The 12968-nt window shown below is 45.7% G+C and overlaps 1 protein-coding gene across 1 annotated transcript in view; it reads left to right on the plus strand.

Annotated features, from left to right (window-relative positions):
• LIPH (lipase, member H) overlaps positions 1-12848 on the plus strand; it is a 13401-nt gene extending 553 nt beyond the window's left edge. Inside the window, exons 2-10 of the mRNA XM_009887382.1 lie at positions 3579-3946; positions 4657-4765; positions 4876-4977; positions 5965-6054; positions 7176-7343; positions 8266-8361; positions 9329-9440; positions 10992-11165; positions 12770-12848. Coding sequence (XP_009885684.1) covers positions 3579-3946; positions 4657-4765; positions 4876-4977; positions 5965-6054; positions 7176-7343; positions 8266-8361; positions 9329-9440; positions 10992-11165; positions 12770-12848 — 1298 coding nt within the window. The remainder of the gene's footprint in view (positions 1-3578; positions 3947-4656; positions 4766-4875; positions 4978-5964; positions 6055-7175; positions 7344-8265; positions 8362-9328; positions 9441-10991; positions 11166-12769) is intronic.
• Positions 12849-12968: the final 120 nt, after the last annotated feature.

A 12968-nucleotide genomic window follows, 5' to 3' on the forward strand; every position in this document is an offset into this window, starting at 1 on the left:
CACAGTAGTATTATAAATACTAACTTGTATTTCATAAGGTTCTCTGGAGTAATCTTGGGGTCGCATTTTGGTTAATTTGTTAAATATGCTGTAGGAAATGTAGTCATAAGAAGTGGAAAAAAGAGAATTGTGTGAAAGGGCACCAAAGAAGCCCAGTGAGATACTGAAGACCAGTTTAAGAGGTAGAGGGCACACTCTCTCTGTGGAAAAGTGATAGAAACCTTCACTAATACTACTGAGATTTGCTGTGTGGTAGTGAAGCGTGCTTAAAGCTGAAGGCTCATTCTTAATGCATAAGACCAGTCTGTTGAAACACACTGTAAAACCCCCAGGCAAGTTGACAGTGTTTTGAGTGTCGGTGAAACTGCAGACACACAGAAGCAGCAACACGCTTATCTGAGGTCCGCACAAGGTGTTGACTGGGTGAGCAGCCCCCTTCATGGGCTCTGCGTGGCAAGAGTCTCCCAAGGGCCACAGCTAGGACAACTACGAATCTGGCCAACTGACCACTGACCCACTGAAGTGAAAATCTGTTGGAACTACACTTTGCAAGAGGAAAGACTGGCAGAGTTAAAAAAAATCAGATGCTATTCTATTCATGCAGACAGCTTGAAGATCACAGCCCCAAAATGCAACTATTGCAAACCCTGCCTGTCTATAGGATGAATATCCAGGAAGAAAAAGCCTCCAAACACTGTCTCCAAGAAAGGAATGAGAGAGACCAGGGGAACGCAGGCCTTAAGTAGCACTGATTACAGTAAATATCATGGAGTCTGCCTGGGATCATTCTCATGACCACAACACTCCACCTGGGAGTATATAACTTCAGAATGAATACATATACACGCACACATACATATGTAACTTTGGAACCAAGTTATTCTGAAAATGCTGCTCCTGCTGCAATAGCGCCTCAGAGGCTGATCTCAAGCTCGAGACAAAAGATGTCCAGCGCCCACATAGGAAACAGATTGGTATGTCCCCTGCTACAGGTGCCAAGATGTCAGAGAAGCTTGCCCAGGAAACTGCTGTTTGCCATCCTATTTTACACATCAGGAAGCTGAGCAGAGGGAGAAAAGTGAACGGCCCCAGACTGTTCAGCAAGCTAATGGCCAAGACAGGGGTGGGAGCAAGTTAATGGGACACTGGGTTAACTGCCACATTTATTCACCTTTCCTGGAGGGAAGTGGTCTGTTGGACACGGGTGAAGTACAGTGCCAGGCTGTGAGTTTCCACCTCGCTTATTTGCTTGCAGAGTTAATCTCAATAAGCCTCTTGCCCCATCAGAGAAATCTTGTTGGAGTTTCAAAGACACTTCCAGCCATTGGGGTAGGATTCACTGTGCTTATCAGAATGAGGAGCAAAGCCAGGATAACTGGCTGTCCTCATGTGTCAGCTTTTGTAACACATGGTGGATGAGTCTGGGATATGCACCAGCCTGCCAGAAGAGAAGCTGGCAGGTTTTCCCCCTGCTATTAGCACTGATCTGATTTTGTTAATCAAAATAGAACAAATCTAACAGACTCGGTGCAGCTATAACAACGCTTTTTAAACAGTTCCTCTATTATGTACTAGCAAATGGTGATCAGCTCTTTTAAAAGCTCTCCTTTACCGGAAGGTTTGGGCTGTTCTGGTGACAAACATAGTGCTCCTCTGGGCGAGTCTCAGCACAATGCAGGAGATACAGAAACAAATTAAGCAATCAGTGCAAACTTGTACCATGGAAAAGTAATTCTTGCCTGGCATTTCTGCCTGTATTATTACAGCTTCAGTGGCGGTAAAGATGATTAACAATACTATATAATAATACTTTACAATAACTAAAAAAAATTCTAGTTATTAGTAAAAATTAAATATAGTTGTATTTTTTTTGTGTTGCAGTAGCACCTAGAGGACAGTCATTGAGTATCACTGTGTACGCTGGTGTATGTCAGCAAAAAATGCTAACTTTTCTCTGCTTGTTACCTTGAGATCTCCACATGAGCAGTGTCATAGCAGAACTCTCGCTGCTGTTTCTCTGGAGCATCTTGGCACTGTAAGAACGAGGGGAGAGCAAGCTAGCAGGAGACAGCCACCCAGGTGACCTTTACTCTTGCAAGCAGGGCCCAGAGTCACACTGCCCCAGGAGCCTGAAGCATTGAAGCATTACGGGGTAGAACACCCTCTATTCAAAGGCCACTGGTTTCAACCGACGTTCGTTGGGCCTGCCCGAGGCCTCATTTTCCACCACTCCTGTCACACTATTCGTATTTTATCATAGGCTTTATACAGGAAGGACTCCCTGGATTTCAAATGTTAAAATTTATTTCCGAATTTATGGTAGCAATTTAAAATATCCAGTTGGACTTAACTGCAACATCCTTTTAGCCTATTAACTTTTATTTCTGGAGCTCCTGGGGCTTCTACAAAGTAATTAGCAGAGCTATGGCAACTGAGCAGATCATTTTATGTGCTGGGCACACAGCATTTATATCACTCTCATGCTCCTGATTTCCATAGGAGGAGAAAAGGGAAAGTTGCTCACAGAAACTGTGAGAGTTTCATCATTTAGAAATTAAAATGCAGAGTATTGGAGATTTACTAAAGCCCAATTAGCTTACAGCTGCAGGTTTTCTAAACCATTCTACCTACTGCACAGCCCTGTGAGCAGCAAAGATGAGGAAGATTTCTCTAGCAACTGCAGCCTGAACAATTATGGCAGCCCAGGGCGTATGTGTGAGAAAGACACTCTCTCCCACAAGGTTCTTCAATAAGATTAAGGGGATTTGAGGAGAAGGATTGTGAGCCAGCAAGAGGCTACAAAACCCAGGAGGGCCTTCATAAGCACTGTGTCTGTCTGGAGGCAGTTATTCCATTCCCTGCCAGTGGCCTGTTGGAGATTGTATTGGATTCTGAAGGCTCAGCTGGTGTTCTGCTGGAAAAGCAAGGAACAAAGACAGGCTTTCAAATGGCAGAGACTGTCCCATAAAGCAGCACTTACATAAAATTCAGTTACTCTTCAGCTGTGTATAAAGCCATATCAGTAATATATCTCATGCAGTCAAAGGGTGTCCCATTTCGCAGTCTGAAATAGCAGGCTGCATCTGCAAATACAAATGAAGCATTGAGCTGACCCTCACAACAGCAAGATCCTCTGCAGCTTGTCAGCTCCAGACTGGAGTTACTAACAAACCATGAGGGTATCTCTTTACCCTAGAACCTGTCCAGAACATCTGCGTGTACTCTCAAACCAATACAGCAATCATCCTAGTTGTCAGTCTGTAATACTTTCCTCACATTAGTGGGATTTTTGGAGAAAGTCCATGCCACCTCCCAGCTGCTAGTGGAAGCAGGACTGTGCTGTTTCAGGGAATGCTGCTCCGAGAAGGTACACTTGCTGTCTTTGTTCTAACACGGCAAGAAAAACTACGTTTCAGGGTAACTCCAGTCATGAACATGATGGGAAAGGAAAGGAGCAGCCCCAGCTCAGACAGCTCACAATGTTAGGTACCTGTGCCTGTGCAGGGCTGGCAGGTAGAAAAGGTCAAAGCAAACGCATGGGTTCTAACCTCAGGATTGCCACACTGTGCTCTTTTCAGACCCTGGGGAGACATGCCCTGCATTCACAGCTCTCAGCTTCGGCAACGCTTTGATAGGGACAGACCTGAAAGTGAAACTGCTGCTCTACACCAGACAGAACCCAAACTGTGCTGAAGAGCTCGATTCAACAGCCTCCAAGTATCTAGATGTGACCAAGAAAACTACCTTCATCATCCACGGATACCGACTCACAGGCTCTGCCCCGGTCTGGATGCGTGAGCTGGTAGATCTCCTGCTTTCTGTAGAAGACATGAACATCATCCTTGTGGACTGGAACCAGGGGGCAACAACTCTCATTTACAGTAATGCGTCCAGAAACTGCAAGAAAGTTGCTGAGATTCTGAAGAAACTTATTGATGAAATGTTGGTAAGTTGAACGTTCACACTAGGATACAGTCATTAACGTGCAGTATGTAAAGGGCACAAAGGAACTGTTTAAACACAGCAGGATGTCTGGAAAAAAGGAACTCCTAAAAAGGAACACATTCATTTTTGGAAGTGGAGCTATACTGCAGTGCCAAATTCTACCCTTGGACTTGGTACGACAGAATTTTATTGCAATATTCAGTTTACACTCTTAAAGCTCTACATTTCTGCACATAAAACTCTACAGATATGTTTTCCCATACGCAGAAACTCTCTTTCCACTTTCTGGATGTCCAAAAGTCAGCTTATGAGGATCAGCTACAGTTTGCAACTCCTCTAAGCTGTTGCACAGGCACAGGCAACGATGATGCTAGATCATTAGGATCATTGTGTCTGCCAATGCCTTGCAGGAACCACATGTGAGCAACTGGAGTTGTATTCACGGGCCCCATGAATACTTATTCCTACCCACACCTATAGTCACTGCCCCAGGAAAGTACAACCATTGCCTGAACTGTTCTCATCACATCTTAGATATGAGCCTTAAACATGAGTGCTGGTCGTATTGTGGGTCTATCAAAAGGGGAATATTTACACAGAGTGGAACACACAAGGGAAAAAGCAGGGAGATGCATTTACGTTCCTCCTCCTGGTATTTTTATGCCTTTCCTGTGCCTAAAATCTGTGATCACGAGTACTTTTAAATCTCAGGTTGATGGAGCATCACTTGGCTCCTTGCACATGATAGGAGTGAGCCTGGGAGCACACATCTCTGGCTTTGTGGGACAGATGTTTGATGGTACACTTGGAAGAATCACAGGTAAGCCCTTCCTCCTGTCAGTCCTTTAGCTTCGAGGCTAGCTGTCCACCGTGAGCAGAGTGAGCTGCACAGCACTGAAGTGATGCCGAACGCATGGATCTGTGTTGCAGGCCTTGACCCAGCAGGCCCCTTGTACAGAGGAAAGCCGCCTAGTGAGAGGCTGGATCCTACAGATGCGCAGTTTGTTGATGTCATTCATTCGGACACTGATAGTACGTGACATTTGTCCTCTTTTACCATTATGAGGAAACCTAGAGACTGATGGGGAGCACAGGAAAGTGGGGGCTCTGGTAGGCAGCAGTGCTGGGGGATCCTTGCTCCTTTGGCCCAGGAGGACAGCAGTCTCCTTCACTGGTGTTGTGAAGGGCTCCATGGTGCTGTGTTGCCCCCACTGCGCTCAGCACTCCCTCGGGAGCTGCTGTTTTATAGTAATAATAGCCTCATGGCCCATGAAGTACAAGGACATAGGCACTGATGCAGGAGTGCCCTGTTGCTACCGCAGCACACAGTCCTGCTGGAGCAGTTCCACAGTAACGTCACACCGTGGGGTCAGGCTGTCGCCAAGCATGCAGCATCTCAAAAGCTACTGACACAGCTCAATGCACAGCAGATCAGTTATCCCCAACCCTGTGGCGCCCTGCGTGATGCTTCCAATCTTCATCCCACCTCCCATGGGCTAAACCTTCCTCTGGGGCGAATCTGGCGTCTCCCTTGGCCCCCTCCTTTCCCAGCCAGTGCACAGCACATCTTCGCATCCCCCAGCCAGGCCAGCAGGCTGATGCAAACCCTCTGCTCTGCTCCCACTGGCACCCTGCCCCCAGCGCTTGGCTTTCCCACCTCATCACTGCCTCTCGTCTTCTGCCAGTTCCTCCAAGAACTCGGACTTCAGCAGCACAGCAACACCCCGTGTTTTATATCCCTTTCCCTCTCCCGCAGGCAGTGACACAAAAAGCCAAATTTTGTACTGTCACATACACAGACTTATTGTAGGTATTTGATACCATTGCTAAATGACACAGCTGGGGCACAACCATTTGGCCTGCTGCCTAAAGAGATGAATGACATTAATATTCCTGCACAGGCAGGCGTCCTAGAGCTAAGTAACGATTATTTTATCCATTTAGTTTCTTATGTTTCCTTCTTCTGCCTTTTACGATTTAATATTCCCTCCCCTCACCCCTGATATTTTCTTTTGTCAGGACTAGGTTACACAGAAGCACTAGGCCACATAGATTTCTACCCCAACGGCGGGACCGACCAGCCTGGCTGTCCACTGACAATATTTTCTGGTAAATAATTCTGCCTTGAATTGCACAAACACTGACAAAATGTTTCCAATCAGAAAAGAGGAGAAGGCCAGAGAAACATCATCACTGCTTAGAAAATACACGAAAACCATCTTCTGGGAAAGCCATGGCAGCAGTCTCTTCCCAGCACTGATGTGGCACACTGACATAACAGGAGTTTAGCTGATGTGTACCAGGCAGACATGAGTCAAGTGTGATCCTTCTGCTCTCTGTCACAAATGCAAATGGGATTGATTTTCCATGCCAAAAGTCATCAGGTAGATTTGTGCCTTCATATTGTGACTACGTTTAGAAAACTCATGGGAATTTTTTTTTTTTTTTAATTACTTAGAACACACACAAAACCCCAAGGACTAGCAATGACAAGAACCTGTTCAGAAAACAGGTTCAAGATGAGAATGTGGGGTAGGCTATTATACCAAATCCAATGCACCTTTCTTGCCAGTCTGGCAGATAAGAGTCCTGGTCTTGAATGAAAAAAAACTTTTTTCCTTTCCAGTCTGGCAGTAGAACTGGTTTTGTGAAAGCTGGGTGAAGAAGATACCTTACAAAAGGAAAGGCAGTAATGTGAACTCAACCCATATCAGACCCAAGAGAATCTATATAGGAAACCAGTCTGAAACAAAAATCCATAGGAAATGAGGCTTCACTCATTTTGCTGCTCATGCAACAACTTATTTTATTAGTTATGTCCTTCTAAAGAGTTTTTTACACCAAAATGGAAGGCCATGTGAAAAAAAAAAAAAAAAAGCAACATCCAGCTGTCAGGCCTGAGCTCAGAGAGAAGAGAACACTGAGACGGAGTAAGATCCATAGCTGGATCCTCTGGAACTGCAGTAGCAAAACAAACAAATATGTTTTTAAAACCAAAAAAGACAAGAAGAAAAGTAAAGTAGACAGGCAGAGCTGAGTGCACACAGTAAGTGAGCAGTAGCCTCTCCCTTCTCTGTTCAGCCACAGCCCCATGCCACCCAGTGCGATCTGTTGCGTTCAGACTGGTCAGTGACTGTCCGCTGGTGTGTCCTTTTTTGCTAGTGCATTAATGCTGTTTTCCTGAGCATGAGGATTGCTAACAAAATATTTTTTCCCTGTGTATGATTAAGGATTGCAGTATTTTAAATGTGACCACCAGAGGTCTGTTTTCCTGTTCCTGTCATCCCTGAAACAGAACTGCAATATCACTGCATACCCGTGTGACTCCTACAGGAATTACAGGAATGGCAAATGTACAAGCTGTGAAACTTTTTGGCCTATGCCATGCCCCATCGTAGGTAAGGATCCAGGGAATGTAAATACATACTGAATACACGTGTTGGACAGAGCTCCCATTCTTCCTCTAACTTGGTGTGTGATAAATGTTTTGCTAAAGGACTAACGCAACATGGTGCTCTGCAAAAGCATGCAAGTTATTTCCACTGAGGTTTTTGAGATGGTCTGTTCTTGGCTTCTGCAGAGGTACAAGCCTCTGCAGCAGACAAAAGAGGGCTGAGAAATTTCCCTGCTCTTTGTATGGTCACATCACGTTATGATCTAGAACAGAAATACACAGGTAAAGGATCCAGAACTAGAAAAGCCAAAGCAAGACTCGGGCTCTTTATGCTGCAGTCACAGAAACAATGAATTAAAGTCTGTTAGTTGCAGAGTTTGAGGGATAGGGGTATGTTCTTGCTAAAACAGAATCTTTTCTAAGAAATTTTAAGCACCAAAACCCCCTCTTGTCTCTAAAAGGAATGGCAGAGGGGTGAACAAAGGGTATTCTGGTTTTTTGTAACTGTCCCACAGAGGTGTCCCAGCCTGGATGTGACAGCCCAGCTTCAAGCTGCCATTTCTGAAACGTTGCTGCTAGAAAACCCGACACTTCCAGAACTTGCAAAGCTAAGGGGATGATTTCCATGCTGCACTGCAAAATGAAATCCTTCTTGACCATGGATATCAGATGTGGAAAAAGATCAATCTTAAAATAAGCGCTGAACAGTAACCAGGCATATTTAGACACTCAATTGGTTTCAGTTACACACGTAAAACTAAACCCTGGTATAAGTCTACAGAGTATGGAAGGATGTGTCATAGTTCTACCTTGCAGCTGGCAAGCAATATCCTATTTCTTAAATACTTGCTTTGTTATTTTCAGCAACTTAGTTGCTTATATACCAGTGCAGTAACTCTGTTTCATTTTCAAACTGTCACCTATAGGTTACTATGCCCATAAGTGGAAAAGCTATTTAACGCAACAGAGCCATCCAGTGACAAGTATGTTTTTTGATACAGCGGACAAAGAGCCATTTTGCAGTAAGTGACTAAGATTTCTGAGATGATTTTTGTGTATTGCCTCCTTCAGCAACAGCAGAGCAGAGATGGTTAGCTGCTATTGGCATCGTAGCCAGCATTTTAGAAACAAAGCCAGTGGCTGCTGAATAGAATTGTGTCCATCTGCAGTCTTACATTCCTTATCTGCAAACCTGCCTGGTGCTGTGAAAGCCAACTACTCGCTAGAGATGTGCAAGAACAGGCTCATCTTGCTTACAGTGCTAGGAAATGTGTTGAGAACATGCAAATGAAACATGAAAGGGTAGTTCCCACACTGTGTTTCAAAACAGCACACCACTCTTGTGTGCAAGTAAGAGGTATGTGGGAACAATGAGAGTCAAAGACGTGCTCTGAGCTAAAGAGGTGAAAAAGCTACCTACCCTGGACAAAAGGGAAAGGCCCAAGGAAAGGGCCCAGGCAAGGGGGAATTCGTGAAAAAAAGGTTTCACCCTCATGATCACCACCACCATACTAAGCCATAGGCTGGGATTATGGCCTGAGCTCCAGTGCTGGTCAGCAAGTGAATTCAGTGAGTTACAGATCAAAGGGCAGATGATTCTGCTCCATGACAGAGAAGACAAATGATAGATGCTGAGATCAGAAATGAAAGGGATCAGAGGCAGACAGCAGACAGAAAAGGCAATCTGAAAATGAACAGGGAAAGCAGGGAGTGAAAGGCGGCGTGCTGAAAGCCATACACAGAGACCATCTTGCATGCCACTTGTGTAACTGTTACTGTAGTGCTTTCCCAGGCATCTCTTAATATTTCTGTTAGAAATCTCTGCAAAGGACAAAGAAAGAGTTTTTAGAGATAAACTGAATGGGTTGTGTCAGATAAGCAACTGGAGAAAGACGTCCCCCACTTGCAGCTCGGCTCCCAGACAGGCGCACAGCCGAGCTGGAAAGCAGAGCGTGCAGAGCCTAACAAACTCTCTCTTTCTCACCTCAGTTTATCACTACTTTGTGGATATCATTACATGGAACACAGACACCAGAAGGGGCACCTTCAGCATTGTACTAGCTGACGAAACTGGGAAGAAGGCAGAATCTAAAGTTAATCCGTAAGTCTTACCGATCTGACCGTCTGTAAATGTTGGCAAATCACTTGGTACAACTGCATCTGGGGGGAGGTAAGATTTCCTCCTCTAATTTCTTTGCTGACACTTGATAGTGTACATGCCTTAGGGCTTTCCTGGCACTATGCGATTTTCACAGGTTCTCCCCAGTGCACACCAGCTGACTGCTCAGCACTTTGGTTTGGGCCCTTCTCGGTCACCTTAAGGACTGAAGTGGACAATCTCAGCCAGCAGCACAGCTGTCCTAGGCTTCCACTAAAGCAGGAGGAAAAACGCATCTCCCCCTCTTTCCTTCCCTTTCCTGGTAGTATTCCAGTCCAGCTCCAGGTGCCCAAGACAACTGGGATGAACCTTGGACTGAATACGTAACATCCAAATCAATTCATTCCACTTGGAGAGGCAAATTAATGACTGGTGTTTATGTGGACATGCAAATTCCTGATTGATCTAAACACACTTCAGCCAAACAAGTCCTGCTCAACTAGTTTTCCCAAGCATCTCTAACTGCATGTTCTCCCAGACATATCTTCTTGCCCAGCAGCAATCTGCATGGCTCCCTGGGGCTGCACAACAGGACCACCCCGCTCTGCCGAGCGCTTGACAGCCCACCAGGCAGCACACCTACACACACACACATATCGTAAACACCTCTGACAGGTTAAAACTTGTCCTATTTGTCAGGCCTCCTACAGCTTCTGAACAAGGCTGGTCATTTGGAATGTTGCAACCGGGATACACTTCTAGTCACATCTGTGCACTTCACCTTCATAAGGGAAACCTTAAACCAGGGCCATACAACCAGCTACATAAAGCATGTGTTGTGTGGCCACAGCGTTCTTGTGAGCAGCTCTGCTACTTTTGTCCCAAGAACGGTGCAGTTTTCACACACATCTCAAAGCAGGACTGGCTGTTCCGTCAAAAAGGACCAAGATCAAACCCCAGCCCTGCAAGGCTTCGTGTCTCTGCTATTTTCCTATCCTGAGAAGCTGGATTACTCTCTGTTAATTCCGGTCAAGGCTGCATTGTTTCACAGATGCTGCTGCTGCGTTTGCCAGAAAAGCACTGTCAGAAATTTACTTTGGGGCCTTAATACCCCCAAGGTACAGTCTTCCATTTGTAGAGCTACCTCAGCCATACAGCGTTGTTACAAAGATTTTCATATACACCTATTCTGCAGACTCCATGGATGACTATGGAGGCTCAGGTCTCCACAGCCAGCCAGGTATGAACATCATTTGGGTCTAGTCCACACAGGTTCAAAGGAGAATCACAGTGAGGATTCTGCTTTGGGATGGGAAAAACCAGCATCAGGCCTCTGTGCCCCCACTCTCCCCCCAAGTAACTGAGTGCAAAAGTGGCTGAGGAGGTTCACACATGGAGACCCCTGAATCCATATCCATTTCCTGTAAATCAGAAATTAATCGTAAGTTCAGTCATCCTCCTCTTGTAGCACTGTTTCTAATATTACACTGAATATATTAAAAATGGTGCTATTCCCTTGGTGACTCTCTGACACCTTGTCTGCTTTAACTTTAGAGAAGCTGCAGCCTTTCAGCGGTACAACCAAATCACTTTGCTAATTGGATTTGACCAGGACTTTGAAAATATAGAAAGAATTTCCTTGACATTTTCCACGGGATCTGTCATTGGCCCAAAATTCAAACTCAGGATTCTCCAGATGAGGTTCCGGTCACTTACAAACCCAGAAAGGTAAGCAGCTATTTACAAACCATTTCTGTTGTTGCAAACTGGACAGAAGTAAATGAATCTCCCAGATGACTGACCTGGCTGAGCTTGTCCAGAAGAATTGTATTTATTTCACCTTTAGTAATTCTTGCAAACATATCTTGGGAATAAATTCTGCCTTTAGTGCATGCACACAAATCCCATAGCTGAACTACAATACAGAGGTTGTCTTACTGTACTGAAAACATGTAACTAGCGGTCTGACTCTGATGTAGTCTGACATTTTAACCTTTGGTGAGGAAAATGACCTTTGAGTAGCTACAGAGAAGCTGCCCAGACCTAAATTCTGGGCTGAAAGTAAACGTAGCTTGCAGGGAAATACAGATGTCCACCCCAAATACACATTTTATATCCCAGTCAATTTCTGTGTCCAGTCAAACTGGGAGATTCATTTACTCCTGGAATTCCAGTAACTGGGAGCTGCTATGCCCCAAAACACTGACTACTGCCCCCAACATCATGAGGTACCTACCAGGTCATTTGCTGATGAGATGTCTACAGCTGCCTCAGTCACCTTGTTAACCTCTGTATGCTCTATGGTTCTACCCTTAAACTTCCCTGATTTTTAGGGCACCTTTGGAGGAGGGGATCTCTGCCTGAGCCTAGCGATTACAGAATCAATTAGGTTGACCTTGTGTGCAAGGACGGCATGGGGACATTGAGCCATCCATGCTTTAAACTTGGGTTAAAACAAGGATTGCGCATCACAGAGTGAGAAGTGTGGAGCAAAAAAAAGAAGAGAGCTGCAGAACATGTTTCTTTGCAGTTCATGAAGGTCTGCTATCTTTACCTTAGGCTTAGAATAAGGAAAAGACTGTGCATGTCTAATAAGCGAAGTCCACTGACACTCCCCTTCTCCTGTCCTACATCTCCACAGTCACTTCCAGCCCCAGACCCACATTTAACCTTTTTAAAAGTAGACGCAAATGCCCAAACATTTCACCAGAGGCTGTCCACTCTCCCCTAGGAAGGGCTGCCACAGGCTATGAGTCCAGTTTCCTGACTATTTTAACACCATTAAGTAATCAGTCAGTGGGATAGGGAGGGATGTCCTGCTCTCTCTCCTTCCCTGTGCCAGGGCTGATGCTCACATGGCCCCAGGTGAAAGCCCAAGTATTTCCTCTGTTTCTCGGCTGGGCTAGCCCTAAGCCAGCTCAACGCCTGGTCTCGGCTCAGAGTGGCGACACAGTCCCTAATGCTGACACCAGGGAATGGGCAGGAACACAATGGGGAGATGGAAGGACCACCGCTTCGGTGGCCATGCCGCCAGAAACAGGTTGAAGGGAACTGTGAACTCTGCAGCCAACACCTCAGTTTGCTTGCTGTCTTGTTTTTCCATGAGGCCGAGCAGCAGATAGTGTAAAACTGAATGAAAATATGCTCAAGGTATCTCCGACCTCAGTAAGGCTTGAAGGCCATCTCCTTTTAGGTGGACTTCAAACCAGTTGTCTTGAGAACGTGACTTATTTTACACAAGCTTCCCACAGGCTGGGAGACTTACCCAGGGGATGATGCGGGAAAAGCCCATTTTTCACTTTTGGCTGGCATCGGCTGCTTTTTTTACACAGACCACAGCTGTGCAGATATGACCTCGTCCTGACGGAAAACACCAAAAAAACCTTCAAGCCCATCCCGTGCTGGAGCTAAGGCCCGAAGGCGCTGTTATTTCTGAACCTTCCGCCTGGGCCTGGCGGACATTTTTCCACGGGGACTCACCTGGAAGTTCCTCGGGCGCCTTCTGCGGCGGCCGAGCCGCGGCGGGGCGGG

The sequence above is a fragment of the Charadrius vociferus genome, unplaced genomic scaffold, assembly GCF_000708025.1.
Source record: "Charadrius vociferus isolate BGI_N301 unplaced genomic scaffold, ASM70802v2 scaffold406, whole genome shotgun sequence".
NCBI classification, from domain to species: Eukaryota; Metazoa; Chordata; class Aves; order Charadriiformes; family Charadriidae; genus Charadrius; species Charadrius vociferus.